Source organism: Zootoca vivipara, chromosome 6 (genome assembly GCF_965207765.1).
Source record: "Zootoca vivipara chromosome 6, rZooViv2.hap1.1, whole genome shotgun sequence".
Taxonomy (NCBI): Eukaryota; Metazoa; Chordata; class Lepidosauria; order Squamata; family Lacertidae; genus Zootoca; species Zootoca vivipara.
Window position 1 is genome coordinate 80,703,511 of NC_142589.1, and position 22,342 is coordinate 80,725,852.

At 48.4% G+C, this 22,342-nt stretch overlaps 2 protein-coding genes across 5 annotated transcripts in view; one reads left to right on the forward strand and one right to left on the reverse strand.

Annotated features, from left to right (window-relative positions):
- The window catches only part of KLC3 (kinesin light chain 3), a 26,917-nt gene extending 23,416 nt beyond the window's left edge, over window positions 1-3,501 (forward strand). For 2 of the 4 annotated variants that reach the window (XM_088672823.1, XM_088672824.1), the window contains one exon: window positions 1,730-2,032. In XM_088672823.1, coding sequence (XP_088528949.1) covers window positions 1,730-2,017 — 288 coding nt within the window. In that variant the 3' untranslated portion in view covers window positions 2,018-2,032. Of the gene's footprint in view, window positions 1-1,729; window positions 2,033-3,316 lie in introns of those variants that run through there. The other 2 variants (XM_088672827.1, XM_088672826.1) reach the window with 2 other exon arrangements.
- ERCC2 (ERCC excision repair 2, TFIIH core complex helicase subunit) overlaps window positions 1-21,459 on the reverse strand; it is a 23,760-nt gene extending 2,301 nt beyond the window's left edge. The window contains exons 1-21 of the mRNA XM_035117681.3: window positions 21,270-21,459; window positions 19,059-19,158; window positions 18,642-18,719; window positions 17,502-17,564; window positions 16,518-16,631; window positions 15,047-15,163; window positions 14,673-14,789; window positions 12,763-12,886; window positions 12,215-12,311; window positions 11,336-11,469; window positions 10,928-11,096; window positions 9,035-9,153; window positions 7,136-7,205; window positions 5,862-5,931; window positions 5,620-5,721; window positions 5,107-5,170; window positions 4,526-4,647; window positions 3,791-3,883; window positions 2,569-2,641; window positions 1,971-2,041; window positions 75-218 (exon numbers count right to left, since the gene is read on the reverse strand). Of these exons, the coding sequence (XP_034973572.1) occupies window positions 75-218; window positions 1,971-2,041; window positions 2,569-2,641; window positions 3,791-3,883; window positions 4,526-4,647; window positions 5,107-5,170; window positions 5,620-5,721; window positions 5,862-5,931; window positions 7,136-7,205; window positions 9,035-9,153; window positions 10,928-11,096; window positions 11,336-11,469; window positions 12,215-12,311; window positions 12,763-12,886; window positions 14,673-14,789; window positions 15,047-15,163; window positions 16,518-16,631; window positions 17,502-17,564; window positions 18,642-18,719; window positions 19,059-19,158; window positions 21,270-21,274 (2,046 nt within the window). The 5' untranslated portion in view covers window positions 21,275-21,459. The remainder of the gene's footprint in view (window positions 1-74; window positions 219-1,970; window positions 2,042-2,568; window positions 2,642-3,790; window positions 3,884-4,525; window positions 4,648-5,106; window positions 5,171-5,619; window positions 5,722-5,861; window positions 5,932-7,135; window positions 7,206-9,034; window positions 9,154-10,927; window positions 11,097-11,335; window positions 11,470-12,214; window positions 12,312-12,762; window positions 12,887-14,672; window positions 14,790-15,046; window positions 15,164-16,517; window positions 16,632-17,501; window positions 17,565-18,641; window positions 18,720-19,058; window positions 19,159-21,269) is intronic.
- Window positions 21,460-22,342: the final 883 nt, after the last annotated feature.

Here is a 22,342-nt window from a genome sequence, read left to right on the forward strand (position 1 = left end):
CTACTCTGCGGAACAAAGCGCCCCCTCCCCCAGCGGTGCCACTGCTCAGGATTTCCCCCCGCCACCCAACAAACCTTGTCAGCGAAGACCATCAGCCCATAGTCAGTCTTGCCGCGAATGGCTCTCCCCACGCACTGGGCCGCGTGGCGCATGGCGTCGAAGGTCAGGAAGTCGTTTTCGCGGATCTGAAACTGGTCCCGCAGGTAGTCTAGACGGGCCTGGAAAAAGGGGGCTGCCATGGAGGTCTCTCTGTGGGTCCTTTTTGGCTCTCCTCCCCACTCCCAGTGAGAAACACACACACACACACACACACACACACACACACACACACACACAACAACGCAGTTCCCTGCATGCGAAAATCCGCTGATCCGAATGTGAAAATTAGCAGCCTAGAACGCTAATGCTATTCTAGGCTGCATCCGTGTCCAGATCAAGGGAAGCGATAGGCTCTATTGCGCCTTGGTCAGACCACACCTGGAACACAGTGTCCAATTCTGGGCGCCACAATTTGAGAAGGATATCGATAAGACAAGGGGGGAGGCGCTGGAACTGCAATTGAGTTTTAGACTTTGAGAAGTTGGCATCGTGGCATGTCTTGTTGAATAGATTCCGCCACACAGTAGACCCTCAGGTTATGTTACTCTCGAGTAATGTAAACTTCGGGTTGCGAAAGCGGCAAACCCGGAAGTATTTTTTCTGGTTTCGCCGCATGCGCAGAAGTGGTGCCTCTGGATATGGATTTTCGGGGTGCACGCAGACCCCTGGAACGCATTAAATTCGTATCCAGAGGGCCCACTGTATGGTGTTCGTAGAATAGAAGCGCAACTCATTGCAACGATTTTGAATTTTGCTTTGCTGTTGTCTTCCTTGGTGGGTCATACAGACTGTAAGATGCTGGATCAGGCCAATGGCCCATCTAGTCCAGCATCCTGTGCTCACGGGGGGGGGGGGGGCGACCAGAAGATGCCTAACATGGAAAACCAGTGAGCAGGATCCACGCCCAAGAGCTAGTCTCCCCTCCTGCATTTACTGGTATCCCCAGTGCATTTTCACAGGGTTGGGGGCACAGGGATGAGTGTATGGAACCAAGGGGGCAGTGACCCCCCCCCAAAAAAATGTTTAGGAACCAGTAGCCTAACCCTTTTCCAAGGAGCTGTTCAAAGACAACAAAGGAAATACAGCAAAATCCTGGGGTGGGATTTTGACAGCGCTAGGTCTGTCCTGGAAGCTTATTTCTTTCCTGGATGCAGGCTGGCGGCTCCTTAATCTGACTTAATTGGGATCAAGTAAGCCAAATCAGATCGCAGGCCTCTTGCCAGGGGTTTTAGCGCTGGGCACGGGGCTGGCAACATCCCAACATGTACACAACTTCCTGGTGAAGGCTGCCTTCAAAGCGCTTCTTTATGGAGCACATAGTTCATCTACGGAACTCCCTCCCACAGGAGGCAGCGATGAGCACCACCCCGGACTTGATGGGCCCCCTTTGGGCCCGATCCTTCACCCAGGTTTTTCTTAGGTTCTCATGGAACCTCCAGTTCCAGAGGCACTCTACCCAGATTACTGGGTTCTTAAGACGTATTTGGCCCCTGTGAGAACAGGAGACTTGGCTAGATGGGCCACTGGCCTGATCCAGCAGTGGTCTTCAGAGAGCAGCAGAGAGGCTGGCGCCTGTGCCCTCCGTCAAAACGTGTGTGATAACAGTTTCCCCTCCTTGCTTGCTGTACAGAAATTCCCACCCCCAGCTCGGCAGAAGAGGAGCTTCGAACAGGCATCCTCTTCGCCCTCCCTGTATCCAGGAGACGCCAAGGTTTGTTTTGCGCTGGTGGAGCCCCAAGAGAGTGGCGCAGCCTGGAGAGGAGGCTCCCGGGAAACAGCTGCTCTGGAGGCAAGACTGCTGCCGGAGGAAGGAGGTTGGAGAGCCCGGCCTGGACGCACAGACAGAGAGGAGAAGCCACAGCCGCACTCACCTTCAGGATTCGGCTCTGGGTGTAGACATAGGGCACGCCAAACATGATCACAGCTCTCCCGTAGTGGTGGACTGCAGAGAAGGACGCAAATCTAAATTGGGTTGAAGGACACGGCGCAGGAATAGCAGCAAAGGGATGCTTTATAAGTGGTCCATGTTTTACTATATGCTTGTGAAACATGGACCACTTATAAACGCCATTTCCAACTCCTCGAAAGATTCCATCAACGGTGTCTCCAAAAATTTTGACACATCAGTTGGGAAGACAGGCGAACTAATATCAGTGTAACTGGAAGAAGCAAAGATCACCAGTGTTGAAGCAATGATTCTTCAACATCAACTTCGTTGGACTGATCATGTTGTGCGGATGCCTGATGATCGTCTTCCAAAGCAACTGCTCTATTCCAAACTTAAAAATGGAAAGCGTAATGCTGGTGGTCAACAAAAGAGGCTTAAAGACTGTCTCAAGGCAAATCTTTAAAAATGTAGTATAAACACCGACAAATGGGAAACACTGGCCTGCGAGTGCTCCAAATGGAGAACAGTCATTACCAAAGGTGTCATGAGAAAAATAGGAGAGGGCAGGCAGAGGCACTCACCAAAGTCGATCCCTTCAGAGACCTTCCCCCTGGCCACAGACAGTAAAATGGCGCCCCGTCCATTTTCGCAGGCCTGGCAAGCAAGAGACAAGACACACATTGCAAAATCCAGCCAGTTCCTCCACATAGCGGCCACCACTCGAAGGAGGAATAATTTTGCCCTGACTTTCCCCCTGGATTTATGTCAACATTCTACATACAGTGGTACTGTTCTTAACCTGAGGTACCACTTTAGTTAATGGGGCCTCCCACTGCCGCTGCTGCGCGTTTTCTGTTCTCATCCTGAAGCAAAGTTCTTAACCCGAGGTACTATTTCTGGGTAGGCATGCTAGAACGAAAAGAGAGTTTATAGCAGGTGCCAAAAACAGTTCAGTCAAGGTGCCAGCCCGACGTCAACAGGCAGGGAGTTCCAAAGTTTGGTTTCTGCCACACTGAAAGATCAATTTCTTATAAAGGCAGAATTAATATATTGCGGCACCTGAATCTTCTTGCCCAGACTTTCCCTTAATCGTAATATTGGATTTTGTCAATCCCCATTTTTATACGATTTTATACTATTTTACTGGTTTTTTATTTTTGTTTGGAGGATATTGTTTAGCTATACCAAACTCTGCTCCAAAGGTTTCACTCATTAGTTTTAATGTTAATTACTAAACACACCCTGGTCATGAACAGTATTTCAGGATTCGGATTAACTTCCTTAAAGCACAATAAATTGTAACATTTAACTCTTTTTTCTCCCTTAAAGCATTCATTGTTCTCTATAAGCTTCAATCAAAACAGATGACTCCATCATCAATTACATCTGCATTTCCATTCTTCTTAATTCACTTAATCCTCAATGAATCCTATTTTAATGGTACTGTTAACTGTTCTAATGTTTTACCCTACTCAGAGATTTCTTCAAAAATAAAGTAAGTTTTCAAACATTTGAAATAAATAAGCTGGGCTGGTAAAACGAACAGGGGGATTTCATTCAGTAGTGGTGAGCAGAGAGCTTTGTTCAAAGTCCAGCGTGGCCACAGGCAGCCTGGCCACAAGGTCTGGGGCACAATTTTGGCCCCACACCCAGGAAGACAGGCCTGCTGGCTACATAGGAGCCCAGTGCTGGGGTTCAGCTGCGGGCCAAGTACCTCAAGGTCACTGTTCATTTGCCCCGCTTGCCCCGCCCCACCGTTCACCAGGGGAACTGCCTGCCACCGCGTCCCGGCTGGCGGCTCACCTCCTGGTACTTCTCAAGGGCCATGCTCGTCTCCGCTCCATCCTGCGTCTCGATGAATATGAGTTTGTTGCGCTGGATGTTCTCCAGGATCCCCTGCAGCAGCCGGAAAGAAAAACCGAGGTGGGTGTGCGTGAAATTCAAAAAGTCACAAGGCTTCTTCACGCAGCAGTTGATTAAACTGTGGAACTTCTTCCCACAGGGAGCCATAATGGCCACCAGCCGTAGAGCCGGCTTGAAGAGAGGATTCGGTCAGAGTCCATCCCTGCCTCTTGTAGCAGGGAGTTCCACAGTTTAACTTGGCGCTGCGTGAAGAAGTTCCTTCCTTTTCTCTGCCCCAAATTTTCCAATGCTCCGCTTCATTGGATGTCTAGTGTTGTTACGAGAGAGGGGGGGGGGACCTTTCCTCATAATTTTATAAGCTTCTGTCAAGTCACTTTTACTTGCCTTTTCTCTAAACTAAAAAGTCTAAAACACTGCAGTCTTTCTTCATAGGGGTGTCTCTCCATCCCCTTGACCATTTTGGATGCCCTGTCCTGAACCTCTCCACACTCGAGGAAGGCAAGAAGCAGAGCTGGTGGCCATATCTAAATCCTAAGACCAAGCCTGGAAGCCTTCCCAATTGTCCCAGCTTAAGAAACCCACCACCCTCTAAGGGTCACTCTCAGGTGCCTCCCAGCCGGCAGCAAAGACCCGGACCCGATCCCCAAACATGCGTGTGCTCACACTCACACGTACCTGCTCATACCACGAGGCCACAATGTTCTCCATGTACTGGTAGCTGGTGAAAAAGGCCACGATGCCGTCCGGGACGATGGCTGACATCTCCAGCAGCAGATTCCCGTAGTTGCGGATCACGGCTGCGGGAAGATCAAGGACCGTTTTTGGGAGAGGGCCACACAGAAGCCTTCCCTCCGTCAAACCCTGCCGCGAAGGAAAGGAGGGCAGAGGAGACCCATGACCCAACCACGTTCTCCTGGCCTCCGCCCGCACCAGGCATTTAAAGCCCTTTAACCACAGCCACAGCTTTCTCCTAAAGAATCCTGGGAATTGTAGTTTGCGAAAGGCGCAGAGATTCGTTAGGAGACCCTCCAGGAGCTACAATTCCCAAAGCTCCCTGTGTGGAATAGGGACGGATTGTTAAAACCACCCTGAGAACTGTAGCTCTGGGAGAGGAGCCTTAGAACTCACAGCGCCCTTAACAAACTACAACTCCCATAATGCTTTGGGGGAGGGGGAACCACGACTTGCAAAGTCCATGCAAGGCAAATATTCTACTCTCCCTCCCTCGCCAAGGGCAGCACGGGGTCGGTCCTTACCAATGTCTTCGCGAGTCTCGAACTTGGAACTGATGGTCACCTGGTCGTTCCCTCTCCCCACAATCTGAAACACGAAAGAGGGTATGGAGAAACGGCCTGGTTTTGGGGGGGGGGGTAGGGGCAAGGAAATGGGGAAAGTTGGGAGGTTTATTAATCGAACACCCCTCTTTTTGCATAAGGAAAGCGAACCTCAAAAAAATCCTTTAGGGGTGGAACACCCGGTGAAAAGGCATTTATTTTATTGTCTGTGTACCCCCGCCTTTTCCTCCAGGGAGCTCAAAGGGGCATACAGGTCTCTCTCTCTCTCTCTCTCTTCACAACAATAACCCTGCAAGGTTGGGCCGAGAGGCAGTGACCGGCCCCGAAGGCTTGGAGGTTGGGGGGCCGCGTCCCGAGATTCGCCACCCTTAAAGAAAGCAGCCAGCCTCTCAACCCTTTGCTCCTCTGGGCTGACGGCGGCCCTGGCGGGGTGGGGAGAGCCCTCTGCCGACCGCCCCGTTTCCTCGCACTCACCATCGGGCAAAGGCAGGTCCTGGCGAGGGTCATGGTGAACGTTGCCATGGTGACAGGCCTGAAGTCCAGGATTTTGGGGTAGATGTCCAGCGGCGAAAGGGTCTATGTCCAAATAAGGAGGAAATTGAAAATGTGGCCACACACAACCCTTCTCTCTCTCTCTCTCTCTCTCTCTCATACAAACTCACACCAGTTTGGCCCTGCAGGAAAAGGACCCTCATGGAAAAAAAGGCCACACTTACTCCTGAGGTGATAATGACCGACTGGAACCTCTCAAAGACCGGCTTGATAGCGATGGAGGCGTCCATGCAGCTGGGGAGAATCACAGAATCGTTGGACGGGACCCCCAATGGACATCTAGTCCAGCCCCTCAGAACACACCCAGGCTCCCCCCCCCCGCCAAAAAACGTAGCTTTGGCCTCGAAAGGACGTTATGATTTCCAGCCAACTACGGCCTTCCCCAACCCGGTATCGTCCGGGTGTTGTCAAACTATAACTCCCGTCAGCCCCAGCGTCACACGGGGAGTTCTGGTTCAAAACATCTCAGGAAGGTGCAGGATTGGGAAAGACTCCCAAGAGAAACTGAGACAGGGAAACGGGGTAGATTCTGCACACACACACACACACACACACACACACACACACACACACCCGCACAGAAAAAGAAAAATAATATTGGGAGGTGCCCACAAAAGCCATTGTCTATCTCAGCCTTTCTCAAGTCTGAGTCCCTAGATTTTGTGGGGCTACAACTCCTGTCATTCCTTGCCAGTGGTCAGGGATTATGGGAGTCGTAGTTCAAGAACACCCAAGGGCCCAAAGTTGAGAAAGGCTGGTCTCACTAACGCCTCTTGCAAGCTGGTCATTGTAAGAGCAACTGTCTAATGATTGGTGTTTGATTCTTTCCTCTACCCTCCTCATCCCTTTCTCGTGTGTGTGTGTGTGTGTGTGTGTGTGTGTTAGATTGTAAGTCTGTCCCTTTTGGCTTATGAGCTGGCTTCAAAGACTCTAAGCCAGGCATCCCCAAACTTCGGCCCTCCAGATGTTTTGGACTACAATTCCCATCATCCTTGACCACTGGTCCTGTTAGCTAGGGATCATGGGAGTTGTAGGCGAAAACATCTGAGAGGGCCGCTGGTTGGGGATGCCTGCTCTAAACGTTCAGAAAGCTGGTGAGAGTTCTAATCTGTTCTTAGCCTATTGTTATTTTAACTTTGGGAAAGACTTAATGATTGTCTTAGATTTTTCTCAAGGGTCATTTTACCGTTTTGCCTTTAAAAACTGCTTTGAAATAAAATAAATATTCAAGCAGTGTATAAATTTTATGAAATAAATAAATAGATATGACCTTCCAGCTGACAGGCGGTTGACTCCTGGGGTTACCTGTCACCGGTCAAGACTGACCACTTCCCCTCCTCCAGATGTGCATCTTTTTAGAGAAGAAAGGTACCCAAGGATTCCCCCCCAAAAAAGTGGGTGCTCTCTAGATTTCCCGGGGTGCCCTTATGATGCTCACCTGAAGTGCAAGATGGGGTTGGCGATAGTGGGAGTTCGGTCATCAAACGGTTCGATGATTATAGTAAAACCTGCGGTGGAATAATTAAACAAAGATGTTTGGGTATCTGGCACGAGCACAGAGAGACACACCCCATCACAAAAAATGATGCACAAAATCAGGATGCTAATCTCAACAAGGCCATTCCAGACAGAGCTCAGCTTTCCTTTGAATAAGGGAGGGATGCAAGCTTCTAGCCCCCATTGTCACTACAGTCGTACCTCGGGTTACGAACACCTCGGGTTACGAACTCTGCAAACCCGGAAGTATTTCCACCCCGCGCACATTCTGCGCATGCGCAAAGCGTGCAAAATGGCGCTTCGAGTTACGACCATTTCGGGTTACGAACTGCGTCCTGGAACGGATCGTGTTCGTAACCCGAGGTACCACTGTACGGAAAAAAAAGTTTGAGAGCCAGGCAGTACTTTGCTAACATATTGCAACCTCATTTTTGTTGTTGTTGTTTAGTCGTTTAGTCGTGGTCTGACTCTTTGTGACCCCACAGACCAGAGCACGCCAGGCACTCCTGTCTTCCACTGCCTCCCGCAGCTTGGTCAAACTCATGTTCGTAGCTTTGAGAACACTGTCCGACCATCTCGTCCTCTGTCTTCCCCTTCTCCTTGTGCCCTCCATCTTTCCCAACATCAGGGTCTTTTCCAGGGAGTCTTCTCTTCTCATGAGGTGGCCAAAGTATTGGAGCCTCAGCTTCAGGTTCTGCCTTGTCGTGGTGAAGGGGCTTGAATAACTCAGAGAAGCTATGAGCTACCATGCTGTGCAGGGCCACCCAAGATGGACGGGTCATAATGGAGAATTTTGAATAAACATGATCCACCTGGAACAGGAACTGGCAATCCACTCCAGTATCCCTGCCAAGAAAACTCCATGGACAAAGACAACAGTGTTCATTTTACCTACTTTAAATGAACTCTTTTTTTATCTCCCATGTTCTTACAAACTGTATGTTACTCAGTTTTTTGTTTTAAGCTTTTCACTGCAGAAGAAGCAGCTTGAAAATCTAACCCAGGGGTGGCTAACACTCCAGGGTTAGCTGCGATTCCTGAGGTGCAGGGGGAGGGGTTGGGCTGGATGACCCTTGGGGTCCCTTCCAGATCTATGATTCTATGATTAGGTTTATGCAGAAAGCGTTGCAGGCTGGAATATTTCTTGCCCTGGGCCTGCAAGCCGGTCGAAGCCCAAGCTTCTAGGACATCAGAAACCTTTCCTTCTGAGAGCCGAGGAGGAAGAATTAAGCTTCTTAAATGCAGTTGGACTGACTCATCCTCGGGGCTAAGCACTTAAGAGACTTAGGAGGTATTTATATGCTGTGGCAACGTCAAACAAACACATGGAGCCCTCTTGGCTTGAGGAGATGGTGCAGCAGTCCTCAGCGCATGAGAGCACCATCCTGCTTGGCTCCAGTGCACCTCCGGGCTGTGGCACAGAGGAGAGCCCCCTGGTGGCTTCAAAGCCTGGCCACAGTAGTTCAGTCACTGATGACTTCAAGACTGGGTTACTGCAATGCGCTCTCTGTGGGACTTCCCTTGCCCTTGCTCCCAAAAGCTGTGGCTGGTGCAGAACATATCTGTTTAGACAAGCCTGTCCAGATGTTTAGAAAGTCGATGAGAGTTTTAATATTAGTCTACAGGCAATGGCCAATTTGTGCGCAACTGCGGAAATGCGCCAAACCCGGAAGTGACCCAAAAAGGTCACAAAAAGGGGCTTTCAAAAGCCCCGCCGACATCCACAGTTGTTGCCTGTGCTGCTATTTTAACTTTTCAGACGCAGCCACTGCCATAGAGCTAAGGGTTTTAGTTTTTTAAGGTGTGAACTACCCTATCAGATGCAGAAAGTCTCCCTTACCTTTGGAGTAAGTGCTGACCAGGGTGGCGAAATTGGAAATCAGCGTGATGGGGGAGAAATCGGAGATGTCGGCGATTTCCAGCGTTCGAAGAAGGGAGCGGAGTCGCTCTGCACAGAATCTGCAAAAGGAAGCAACCCTCAAGTTTGCAGGAAGGCAGACGTTGCCTTTGGGGAGAAGGTTTTTGTGAAGGAGCAATGGCAGCAAAGAGTTTCTACTTGGCAATCAGAATGACAGCGGCTGGCTCAACCAGTCACAAATCCTCACAGACACCTTGCGTTGGGGGGCGGAGGGGGGAAGTGATCTGACCAGTTAAATACCGCCATTTGCATGTCCAAAGTGGTTGCCCCATTGCTATAGAGACAAATAGGGTGGCATTTTCCTACCTCAGCAGTCTGAATGCCAAACCATCCTAGCATGGAGAACAATTGGCCAAAGCTTTTTATTATTATTACTTTATTTTCACCCTAGGATCCCAGGGTGAGTCAAAGCATTAAAACACAATTTTTTTTAAAAAAAATCTTTAACGCAACTTACAGTCATAAAAATGAAATGAGTTGTAAAAACACACAGGTCTCTATTTTAACTTTTTGTGCATTTTAAAGTATTGTGATTTTTTTCTCGGTTTTATTGTTTTATCTTTTTGTAAACTGAGTCACACCTGAGCCTCTGAAAGCCTCTGAGAGCCTTTTGTGCCAATCACAGCACCTGAGAAGTCTCTGCAGAGAAGGAAGTGGTCTTTCAGATATTTGGGGCCTGGGTCATTCAGGGCTTTAAACACCAACATGACTACCTTTAAATGGAAACCCGGAACCAACATGCGACCAATACAGCTGTTTCTTAAACAGGGGTTGTCCAGTATCCATATGGAACCCCAGCTAGCAATCGGGCCACTGCGTTTTAGACCAGCTGAAGTTTCTGCATTGTCTTCAAGGTGCAACCTCATGTGGAGTGCGTTGCAATGGCCCAATCTGGAAGTTACCAGAGCATAGTGTGCAGTAGCCAAATCAATGTGAGTGCGTGTGAGTTATTGGGTGAGGTGAGAATCTAGAGACACAGGCGCCTGTCTTGCTCTGCACTAGACCCACAGCTGTGCCTTTGCGGGGTTCCCTGAAAATCTAAAGGGGAGGCTAAATCAAGCCCGCCAACCTCTCCATCTTACGCTCACGTTGCATTCGTACATTTTAATTCAATTTACTTCTATGATAGGACATAACATATAGATGGAAGACTGGGAGAAATTATTGAAAGTGAATTTAAAACTTACTGATTGTATACTGTTAAAAGCGGATTATATGAAAATGATGTATAGATGGTATATTACAACTGTAAAAATGGCGAAAAAATGTTCAGAACAGGCTCCAACAAGTGTTGGAAGTGTAAAGGAAAAGAAGGCATGTTTTTTCATATGTGGTGGAATTGCGAAATAACTAAAAGATATTGGGAAATGAATGATAACAAAATGAAAAGCATGTTTAAGATAACTTTTGTTAAAAGACAAGGAGCCTTTTTTTACTAGGTGTTTCAGGTCAAGACTTGCCAAAAGAGAAGAAAAAACTTTTCATGTACACAGTTATATTTCTATGAACCTTTTCACCCTAGTTGTCAAGTTTTCCCTTTTCTCGCGAGGAAGCCTATTCAGCACAATGGAATTTCCGTTTTAAAAAAGGGAGAACTTGACAGCTATGCTTTTCACTCATGGGACACAAAGTGGCTTACACACAATGAACAGTAGCACAGCAGAATTTCACCATTGCAAGATAAATCGTATAAAAGAATTAATAAATCGCCAGTAAAACAACTGGAAACAGCCTGGGGTGCGTGCAAGGGTACGGAGGGTGGGGTTGGCTTTTGGGGGGTGGGAGATTCTCCCCCCTGACCCCCCCCCCACTTACCGAAGGGGCTTGCGCTCAATGCAGACCTTCTCGAAGATGTCCTTCAGGAACGACGGGGGGCTTTCCTGGACGACGTGATGCACCCGCAAGCGGGACTTCAAGTACTCCAGGAAGCGTTTCAGGAAGCCCACAAAGTGCTCTGCAGTCCGGATGTTGCCCGGGACGGCCTCTGCCAAGAGGGGATAGAAAGCCAGGTTGGACCTTTGCCACTACCCTTGTGGAGCAGCTCAGCCCAGCAGGCAGGAGGCCCCAGGGCAGAAGGCAGCCAGAACAAATCACTCCCCACCCTCTTCAAGAATGAGAAATGGGTCAATCCTGGATCAAACCAAGGGTGCACCTCGCTTGGTGTCTTAAACGGGGGGCAACGACAGGCTCCCCACCTCCCACTGCACAAAGAGGCACAAGCACCTTGCAGGACCTCGTCGGGCAGCACCGGGTTGGCCAAATAGACGTCCGTTTCGCGGGCGACATTCGCCTCCCGCAAACCTTCCACCAGGCGTCGGTATTCCTCCTTCAGCTTCTGAGCATCCGTCTCCTTGATCCTTGGGGAAGCAGGGAGAAGGGTGTTGTCACCTGTGGGTCATGAGCAGCCAGGGCTGTGCGCAATCCCAGGAGGGCGCAGGGGACCCACAGGATGTGGCCCTCAAACAAACAAACAAAAGGGGAAGTGCTGTAGCTCAGCAACCCCTCCAAGTACGGAGCGTCTCCAACCCCCACGGCTATCAGTATAGAAATGGACCAAGTTTTTAGCTCTTGTGGAGGCCAAGGTGGTTGAAAAAGGTCTCCCCCTGTCCTAAGGAGGGTCTCCAGGGCTTTGCAGTGACTCCTTGCCGCACCCGCTTCGTGATCCAACAAGCTGTGATTCCTGAGTTGTGGGGGGGTTGGGCTAGATGACCCTTAGGGTCCCCTTCCGCCTCTACAATTCTATAACTGGAATTATGCATGCGGGACATCCCGTAGAATCGGGGGGCCATCTTGGTGCGGGATTTCAACATCGTGCTCACGGGCATTTGTCGAGTCAAGACAGCCGAGTGGGAAAATAAGAGGGTCTTATCTTAATTTATCTTAAGATAAATTCAACAGTGTAAATCAGTTTTGATGGAAGTAATAATGAAATACTGAAAGGTTTAGTTTATATTAAACGTGCAGGGATTTATGCTATGCAAAATGAACCATGGAAAGAGAAGAAGGGAATCACTGATATTTTAAGGTTGTCTAAATGAATATTCTAAATTGTAAAACAGAAAATTTAATAAATATGGAAAATAAGAGGGTCTCCTCACTCACTTCTGGATGCTGGCTTGGAGCGTGGCCACGTTCCCCTGGCACCGGTCCAGCATCTTGCGCGTGATGTTGACACCCATGGAATCGATGCAGACGTTGTCTGTGAGAGAAGAAAGAGGCCAGCCAGCAGGTCTACGTGACTTTCCAGGCAGGTGAAGACAGACCGGCAGTGTTCCGGCACGGCAACTGAGCCACTGTGCTTGTCAGAATGGGGCAGCAAGACCTCCTTTTGTGAGAGTATCTTCTTCCCACAGTACCTCCTCAAATTTTAATGCACCCTGCACTGATAGCCATCGCAGCACCATGTAACGGTGAGTTCCGCGGGCTCTGCGTGTGCTACATGAACCATCACCCTCACCCCGAAGGCTCCAGAAAGGCAGTGCCTCCCCTGCTACGCTTGGCCCTAAAGGGACAGTCACACTATCCCCCCACATTGCAGGGGGTTGAACTAGATGGCACTCAGGGTCCCCATCCAACTCTAGAATTCTATGATTCTAGGTACCGTACGTGCTTGCAGATGTCCAAGACAGGCAAGAGGTGCTCTTGCATACCAATATTGTGAGCCTCATCGAAGACAACGACGGATTTCTTGGCCAGCTCTTTAGAGACCAGGTCGGCGATCTTGGGGTCCAGGAGATAGTGGTAGCTGTACACCACAATGTTGGCATGAAGGATCTGGTCCAGCATGGAGAGAAAGAGCAGAACAAGGACAGGCGTTGCATGAAAATTTGTACTGTATTGGACCAAGTTATCACATCCGGAGAACTCTAATTTTCCTTTTTTAATAAAATAATTTATTTGATTTTTCAACTTAAAATTTTACAGAGATATATCAAACCTAAAAACCAGATTCCAAGGAATCTCCTGGACTTCCATACTCTGCTTTGTGAGTCCTATTATTAATCAGTTCCTTCCACATCTTTTATGATAATCCAAACCCTTTACGGTGGTACCTTGGTTTACAAACTTAATCCTTCCCGGCAGTCCATTCTTAAACCAAAGCGTTCTTAAACCAAGGTGTGCTTTCCCATAGCAGCGGGGGTCTCAATTTACACTCAACAGGAAGCGGAACGTGTTCTGCTTCCAAGGCAAAGTTCACAAACCAAAACACCTACTTCTGGGTTTACAGCGTTCTTAATCCAGGTTATTCAAAAACTAAGCTGTTCTTAAACCAAGGTACCACTGTACTTCTTCCAATATGCCCAGAATCAATCTTGAACTACAAGTGATATTCCTTATTAAAATTTTGGTCTTCCTGATTTCTGATTCTTCCGGTCATTTTATCCATTTCAGCATAGTCCATTAACTTCATCTGCCATTCTTCTCTGGTAGGAACTTTATCTCCTTCCCATCTCTGGGAAAACATCCGTTTTCCAGTCCTCTTGGGGTGGAGGGATGGGGAAACCAACTCTCCCCCCCCCAAAAAAAGGACAGTCACATTAAAAGGTATCCATAGATGCTTAAAACATGTAAAGAGATATGCTCTTTTAAAAAATAGGAAGAGCACCTGTGCAAGCTTTCAAGCTACACAGAAAACTTCAGGCAGGCAGGGAATGAAGGTAATGAAATCTGAGATGTACCCAGGGCTGTTTGCACTTCAAAACAAAACAAAACACAACCTTATTTTGCACATTTATTCTAATTTAGTGAGTAATGGGTGGTGAGAAGGCACTGAAGTCCCCACCCCCAATTTTTGGAAATTTAAGCAGAAAATGCCAGCTGCAGAGGGAAAGAAGCAAGCAGGACTCATCTCCATCACCTCTGCCACCTTTGGGTCTCCCTCTATCCTCACGGCAGGCATTCCATCAGGCTACCAGCTTCCACCCCAGCTGGTCAACGTAAGAACCGTAATGTTCAAGAACAGGTGCCTGAGCTTTCCCCCTTCCTCTTCCCTCCCCATCCCCTTTTCCTTGCATGCCGTGTCCTTTCCATTCTAAGCCCAAGTGCAGCAATTTCTAGCTGCCAATATTGTGCTTCTGAGCAGCTTTTTGACAAAAGAGCCCATCAATATGCTTCAAGCAAAATTATTTGCATTCATTACTTCGTACTCAGCTCTCTGGCCTCAGATATTCCAGCGAGCCTTGCACTCTTTGAGCTATGAGGTCAGGAACTTGGCACCTTTAAAGAAGAAGTTCTTAAGAAGCTGAATAGTAATTTTAATCTGCCTTGGTATTTTTAATTTTGGCATGTTTTAAAGAAAGGCTGCTAATCTTTCTTGATTTTACTGTTTTATCTTTCATAAACTGCTTTGGGTTTGTTTTTGTTTTTTAAATCAAGCAGTGTATAAATTTTATTGTATTTTATGCCATGGCCATTTGGGCTGTTTTTCCCCTCCAGAAATTTATGATGCCAGTCATATGGAGGCAGAGTCATTTCCCAACAGGAAGTGGACCCAAACAAAATATACCTGGTTACCTATTATGCGCAAAAAAAGACAGCTAGGTGTTCACAGCCACATTACCGAGTATCGTGCAAGGAAGTAAGGGCACCATCCTTTCTGGCGACCGAAGGCCTTCAAGTCGTCGAGATTGTACACGCCGTATGGGAGGGGCACCTGCCGCCCGTGGGCATCAAATTCCTGTCAAAGAAGGGAAAAGCACATGGCGAGCTACAGTTTGAATCACAGAGTCGGAAGGGACCCTCGAGGGCCAGCTATTCTTTTTGGCACCTGCTAAAAACATCATTTTCTAAGATGAGATGCTTAGAAAGTTGGTGTCGGTCCCTGACCACTGGTCCTGTTAGCTAGGGATCATAGGAGTTGTAGGCCAAAAAATCTGGAGGGCTGCAGGTTGGGGATGCCTACTCTAAATGAAACAGCGATTATTATCGCGATACCTCAAAGAAGCGGCAAGAGGGGACGCTGCTGTCTTGCTGCTGCTGAGCCCGGACGTAGGAAGCAGTCAGGCTGAAGCACTTCCCGTCCACCTCCTTCCCGAAGCGAAAGGCGCTCACCTGCAGGGAGGAATAATGATTATTAGAACTGTAGAGCTGGAAGGGACCTCAAAGGTCATGTAGTCCAACCCCCCCGCAACGCAGGAACTTTATTAAATTTGTATACTGCCCTACATTTGTAGATCTCAAGGCGGGTTTGCAGCATAAAATTACAAAATAAAAGCCATAATGAGAATAACAATGGCAACAAACCAATAATCTTCCCCTTCCTTCCCCAACACATTTTAAAAGGACGTCGGGTGTCAATCATCCCAAGGCCTGGTTGAAGAGGAACGTTTTCGTCTGGCGCCTCAAGGTGTGTAATGAAGGTGCCCACGCAAGGCTCCCTTGGGCATTGGGCCAAAGGGGGCGTGCTGCCCACCTGCCCCTTTTCATAGCCCCCCCCCCCGAGGTAGAGAGCTGCCCTCCAGTGCCCATCGCAAGTCCCTGGAGCCCACTATTTCCACACAATGCAGGCAAGTAACCATGCCAGAGATGAAAAGGCTTTCAAAGGACAGTGAACTGGAACACAGGAAACTGCCTTAAACAGATTCAGGTAGGTAGCCGTGTTGGTCTGACGCAGTCGAAATAAAGAATTCTCCAGTGGCACCTTAGAGACCAACTAAGTGTGTTCTGGTCTCTAAGGTGCCACTGGAGATTTTTTATTTATTTTTTATTTCGACTGCCTTAAACAGAGTCAGTCCATTGGTCTAGCTCAGTATTGTCTGCACTGACTGGCAGTAAAGGGTTTTCCAGGGTTTCAGGCAGGAGACACTCCCAGCCCAACCAGAGATATTGCCAGAATTTGAACCCGGGACCTTTGGCACACAAGGCAGGGGCTCTGCCGCTGAACCACAGCCCTTCCTTAGAGGGCAGTGACCCTGATCCAGCTCATGGACAGAGAGTGAGACCAGAAGAACAGAGTCCTGGGTTCAAATCCCTACTGGAGTCGTGAAGCTCCCTTGGCGACCTCAGCGCAGTCACTGTCTTTTATCCTGGCCAACTTCAGGGGGCCAGAGAGTTGGCAGGGGTCCTACGAGGGTCATATAGTCCAATACCCAAGAGGGATTCTCATAGATGTGGGTCTATGGGGGTCGGATGGGGAAAGGGGGCAAGTCACGTGACAAAGCGAAGGAACAGGGAGGCCCAAGCAGATGACGCCCTTTCGACAGATTGGACTACAGCTCCCATCAGCTCCAGCACGCACAGTTGGTGCCAGGTTGGGGGTAAACTGGAATAAGGGGGCACTGCGGAGAGTGGGTGAACACAGAGGGGCTGACCCCAAGGTGTCTGAATGCCCTGAAAGACAGCAACGTGGGCGACTCCCAAGTAAGCCCACTGGGCAGAATGACGCAAATAAAAAAAACGGCCAAACCTCCGGGTGGATGCAGAGGTTCTTCCTGGAGCTAAGAGCCAAGCCCAAGAAGGGCAGCTTGTGTCCCGTCTGCTTCTCGTGGAAATCCAGGAGTTTGCGCAGTTCCTCGATGACCTGGGGGAAAGCACAGCAGTCGCGGCAAAGACTCCTTGGTCCTCTCTCTCTCTCTGCAAGCCCCAGAGGAGGATGGAGGCAAGTCAAGGGGTCAGGGACAGAGTCACGGGCTGGACTCCAGCTCCCATCAATCTCTGCTGGCTGATGGGAGTTGGAATCCAACACTATACGGTGGTCCCAGGACCGGATTTAGGTCTGAAGAGGCCCTAAGCTACTGAAGGCAATGGGGTCCTTTATATGTCCAGCTGTCCTTCGTCAACAACAAATTGTCACTGTTTTTTGTGTTGAATATATGCTATCTGGTAATTCATTGACCTAATAGGTATCTCAAGCCATTTGCACATGTTGCTGTGCAACATAGCTGCCAAGTTTTCACTTTTCTCGCGAGGAAGCCTATTCAGCATAAGGGAAAATCCCTGTAAAAAAGGGATAACTTGGCAGCTATGCTGTGCAACCAGTCCATGCAGAATGTAGGCACCCTATATATAGAAAGGAGCAAACCAGGGATATTTTATGGAGCAGGCTAGCAGGCGGGGGCCATGACTTACATCACAGGAATCTACACAACACAAAACACTGTTGCTGTATGTAGGTTTTATTTTTTAATCGTATATTTGTGGAAATGTACATCCAGGTTTTTTTCCCCTTTAATTTTTTTGAGGGCCCCCAAGAGAGTGGGGCCCTAAGCTAGAGCTTGTTTAGCTTATACGTAAATCCAGTTTTGGGTGGTCCACAGGTTCATTACCCTGGTAGAGATGCCAGGTCCAACCCCAAACACTTCCCGGTCACAGCTCCCCATGCACTCTGCCCTCGGGCAGCTCTCTCCCTCTCGCTCGCAAAGACACACAAACACAACCGTGTCCCAGTTACCTTTTCAATCTCTGGCACCGTTCGGGAGCAGTAAATGAGCTTGGTCACTTCCAGGGGATAAGCCTGGGGAGGGAAAGGGAAAATGGGTCTACTTAGAAAGTGCTTTTTTGGGGGGGAGGAGGGGACATTAGCCAAAATAGGTGCCCCATTGGCAGGAGGGGATGCAGAAGTGTGGCCAGTCACACAGGGGGTCCAGAAAGCAATGTATTTTATCTTGCATTTTTAAAACGCTTGCTTTTTATTATACCGGCTTAACGTAAGTCATCTTCGTTACAAGGCAGGCCATAGAAAAATTGACTAAATTTAGCTGCTGGCCACATGACCCAGAAAAACTGTCTGCGGACAAACGCCGGCTCCCTCAGCTTGTAAAGCAAGATGAGCGCTGCAACCCCAGAGTCGTCTGCGACTGTCAGGGGTCCTTTACCTTTTTTTAAATAGGAAGCCAGCTTTTAAAAAAACAGCAATTTCTGCTCAAACAGATGGCACAAACCAGTACATCCAACACCCCATTTTAAAAGATGGATCTGTTTTTTATTTTATTGCTGTACTACTAGGGGATTAACTTTGGTGCCCAGTTTGCAAGAGAGAAGTTAGCTTCCTATCTAGATGCCTCCATTCTTAGGGGGTACACAGAAAATGAATCACAGGGACACAGGAATGGGGTGAAATTTTAAATGCATATGTGTATTTAATCTCAAGAACACTTGAGGTAGACTAGACTGAGAGGCAGTGATCAACCCAAGGTCACCCAGCGAGCTTCATGGCCAAGTGGGGATTCGAACCCTGGTCTCTCCCAGGTCCTTGTCCGACACTCTAACCACTGTACAACCACTGGCTCTCTTGTTGGTGTTTCTTCAGACAAAGTACTAATAGGCTGCAGAACTGGTGCCCCCTTCCCCAATGTTGCTCGACTCCCATCAGCCCAAATGGCCAATGGTTGGGGTGAGCAAGAGAGCTGCAGTCCAGCTGGGATAATACTTCATCTTCATGCAGCCCTTTGGGGCGTTCAAAGTGTTTCACGTTCTCCCGGCAATTGTTACATCAACCCTGCAAGGTAGGCCAGGTGTCGTTATCTGCATGAGGGGCTGACAGCAGCGCAAGCCAGGCCGCTTTTACCGAAGCCGAGGGAACACGACTCACCCGCTGGTAGGCCACAATCAGAGACAGGAGGGAGATGGTCTTCCCGGTGCCCGATGGCATTTCCAGAACGCCATGACCCTAGCGGAGAAACAGGGAGAGCCGGTACGAATTAGCGGCAATACTGCAATGCTGCTTACGGCAAAAGAAATCTCAAAGTGGAAAAAATATGCATTCACGCAATTTAAAACAGGCTGTTCTCCATTCGATCGTTGTGATGCTGGTGATGTAAAAGCTTTGCTATCAAGTCTAGACTCTAGACATCTGTTGATGAAACCTAGAACAGCATCAACTATTTTTTGCTGGTGCTTCACATTATTCCACCTCTTGAAACAAGAAACTGATTCACTGAGGTCGTCAAGCAGAGCAACACCCTCCTCCTCCAGCAGCACCCCAAACAAACCCGGCCTCTGGTCAAACCTTGGCATCCAATGTCCTCTTCAGCTCCAGCATGTAAGAATACTGCTCCGGGTAGATGTAATCATAGGGGAAATAAACAAGCAGTCCATCTATGTTCAGCCTGAAGGAAGAGAAAGCCAGAGAGACATCAGAGAAATGTCCTGGGAAAAGAACTGCCCAGAAGGAGGTGCTTGACTCAAAGCCAAGCTCCTAGTCAATGGATTCAAACTACAAGAAAGAAGATTCCACCTAAACATTAGGAAAAACTTCCTGACAGTAAAAGCTGTTCGGCAGTGGAATTTGCTACCAAGGAGTGTGGTGGAGTCTCCTTCTTTGGAGGTCTTTAAGCAGAATGCTTTGATGGGGTTTCCTGTTTGGCAGGGGGTTGGATTGGATGGCCCTTGTGGTCTCTTCCAACTCTATGATTCTATGATTCTAGTCCTTAGGTTTTAAACTGCCAGTCAGTGTGGGCAGTACTGAGGGGACCATAGGAATTCTAAGGTCATATATATATGACCTTACAAATATATACAAACACATGTATATAAACCACGTGTCTGAAATAGTACAGAAGAACAATCCTGAAGCCATTTTGACTCTCCCAAATTGACCTCAAATATTTCTCTGCAAGGAGGAAGGAAATGGGGAAAGCTTTCCAATGGTCTTTGGACTGTAGGGGCTTACACCTCCCTGTAAATACAGTCTGGCAAGTATCTGTTAAGCTGAGCACACTTTGTTGTTTAGTCGTTTAGTCGTGTCCGACTCTTCGTGACCCCATGGACCAGAGCACGCCAGGCATTCCTGTCTTCCACTGCCTCCCGCAGTTTGGTCAAACTCATGTTCGTAGCTTCGAGAACACTGTCCACCCATCTCGTCCTCTGTTGTCCCCTTCTCCTAGTGCCCTCAATCTTTCCCAACATCAGGGTCTTTTCCAGGGAGTCTTCTCTTCTCATGAGGTGGCCAAAGTATTGAAGCCTCAGCTTCACATTGAGCACACTATCAATATGTGATTCAAGAACTAAGTATTTACCATCTCCAAGGAATGGCCAGGCTACCCAGAAAAGGCAATCAGATAAGACATTATCAAGTATACTGGCAGACAGGAGAGAAGCAACACACTCAAATTTCTGCTGGGGACCACCTCTTTCTGTGATGCATGTATGATGATTTTTGGGGTGGTCTTGAGCTACAGGGGAGGCAATTTCAAAAGTCTATACTGTATAAGATATTGCACACCAATGTTCTGGGTTCATCTTCTCCCTCCCTCCATGTGTTGAGTGGGGACCCTGTTGCAACAGTTTAATAAAGATCAGGCTTACTAGCTCCTTTGCTTCTCAATATTCTCTGGTTGGCCTCTGTTATTTTCTCCTACCAATAGAGAACCTACTTAAGGACTCTATATGGGCTCTTAAATACCCCATACAGGGGTGTCCAAACTTTTTTTCCAAAGAGGGCCAGATTTGATGAAGTGAACATGTGTGAGGGCCAACCAAAGTTGTTGACTTTTTTTTAGAATTGAAGTTGTTCAGCTTTTTAAAAATGATTTTACCCCAAAGTTGCTGAGCTTTCTTTAGGATTGAAGTTGCCACAGACCAGCTCCTGTGTCCCTGTCTAAGCATGTTTCTCCAGAGAATCATGAGGGCTGGAATCTTAGCTCGTTTTAAGGGAATGGGCCACAGCTCAGGGGTGCAACACCCGCTTTGCATGCAGGCGGTGTCCCAGGTTCAGTCCCCGTAGGCAGCATCTCCAGGTGGGGTTGGGGCTGCCCCCTGGCTGAAACCCTGGAGAGCCACTGCTGCCAGTCAGTGTTGGCAATATTGAGGTAGATGGACCCGGTGGTCTGACTTGGCGGCTTCCCTAGAATCATGGGCAGAGTTACGGGATGAATGCATGGGAAGCGGGGGCTGCATGCAAAGATATGGGGTGCACGTTTCTCCAGTTGGTGAGAAATGGTTGCTTTTGCACCCGCTCCCCAAAAATTGTGCCCCCAAAATACTGCACACACACACAGAGGAATTGGCCATGGCACCCCTCACAGCAAATGCCTCCCCTTTAACCCAATCAATGATTTCCAAACGCCTCCAAGTATTTGCCCCCCCTCCGCTCACTCAACTCCCCTCCCAATAGTCCCTCTTTTTAATAATGCCCACTTAGTCTCTATCTGTCCCAATAACACTCCCCCTCCTTGTTGCCCTAGTGGTATATCCCAGGTCTTCCCACCCCCTCACTCACTTCATGGTCTCTCCTAGCCTCCAATCCCATTGGCCGCCGCAGCTGCTCACGCCGGTCCACTCTAGGTAAGCTTTTCCTTCTTCTGCGCATGCCTTCTTCGCTGCGCTCTATTGGTCAGAAGGACTCGTCGGGTCGCGCTTCTGGTTGGCATGAATAAAGCTCCGCCCCACATTTAAGCGAGCATTTACCCTCCTCGGCTGCACTGTGAAAAGGCATCGTAAGCCGCTCGAGAGCTAATCGTACGTAGCTCTTGAAGGCTGAAGTAGTAGAGCCCAGAAATAGGGATGGCCTTGAGGAGGGATGCGAAAGCACCACTTATAATTCATGGCTAAAAACCATGAATAATAAAGCTAGTTAGTTACTAGTTTGCTTGCTTGCTTATTTGATGGATGGGTGGGTGGATTGCATTTATAGTGTCCCACCTTTCCTGCAAGATTCTCTTCCTCCCCATTTTATCCTCGCACAACAGCCCTGTGAAGTAGAATAAAAAAAATTCCTTCAGTAGCACCTTAAAGACCAACTAAGTTTATATTTTGGTATGAGATTTCGTGTGCATGCACACTTCTTCAGATACCAGATATCTGAAGAAGTGTGCATGCAGGTATATGAAGAAGTGTGCATGCACACGAAAGCTCATACCAAAATATAAACTTAGTTGGTCTTTAAGGTGCTACTGAAGGAATTTTTTTATTTTGCTTCGACTCAGACCAACACGGCTACCTACCTGTACCTGTGAAGTAGGTTAGGCTTGAGGCTGGGCAGGGTGCAACTGCTCCTTTTCCCTTATGGGGTATCCAAGAGCCCGTATAGAGTCCTTAAGTGGGTTCCCTATCGGTAGGAGAGAGGCCAACCAGACAATATTGAGAAGCAAAGCAGCTAGTAAGCCTGATCTTTATTAAACTTAGGGTTGCCAGACTCAATAGTGGACAGGACTTCTGTGCCTTTAATTGCCCTGCTCTCTTTTGAGTCTGGAAACCTTAAAGAGAAACCAGCAGACCCTTTGTTTAATTTCCAAGCAAAGGGTCTGCTGGAGAGAGCAGGGCAATTAAAGGCACAGAAGTCCTGTCCACTAT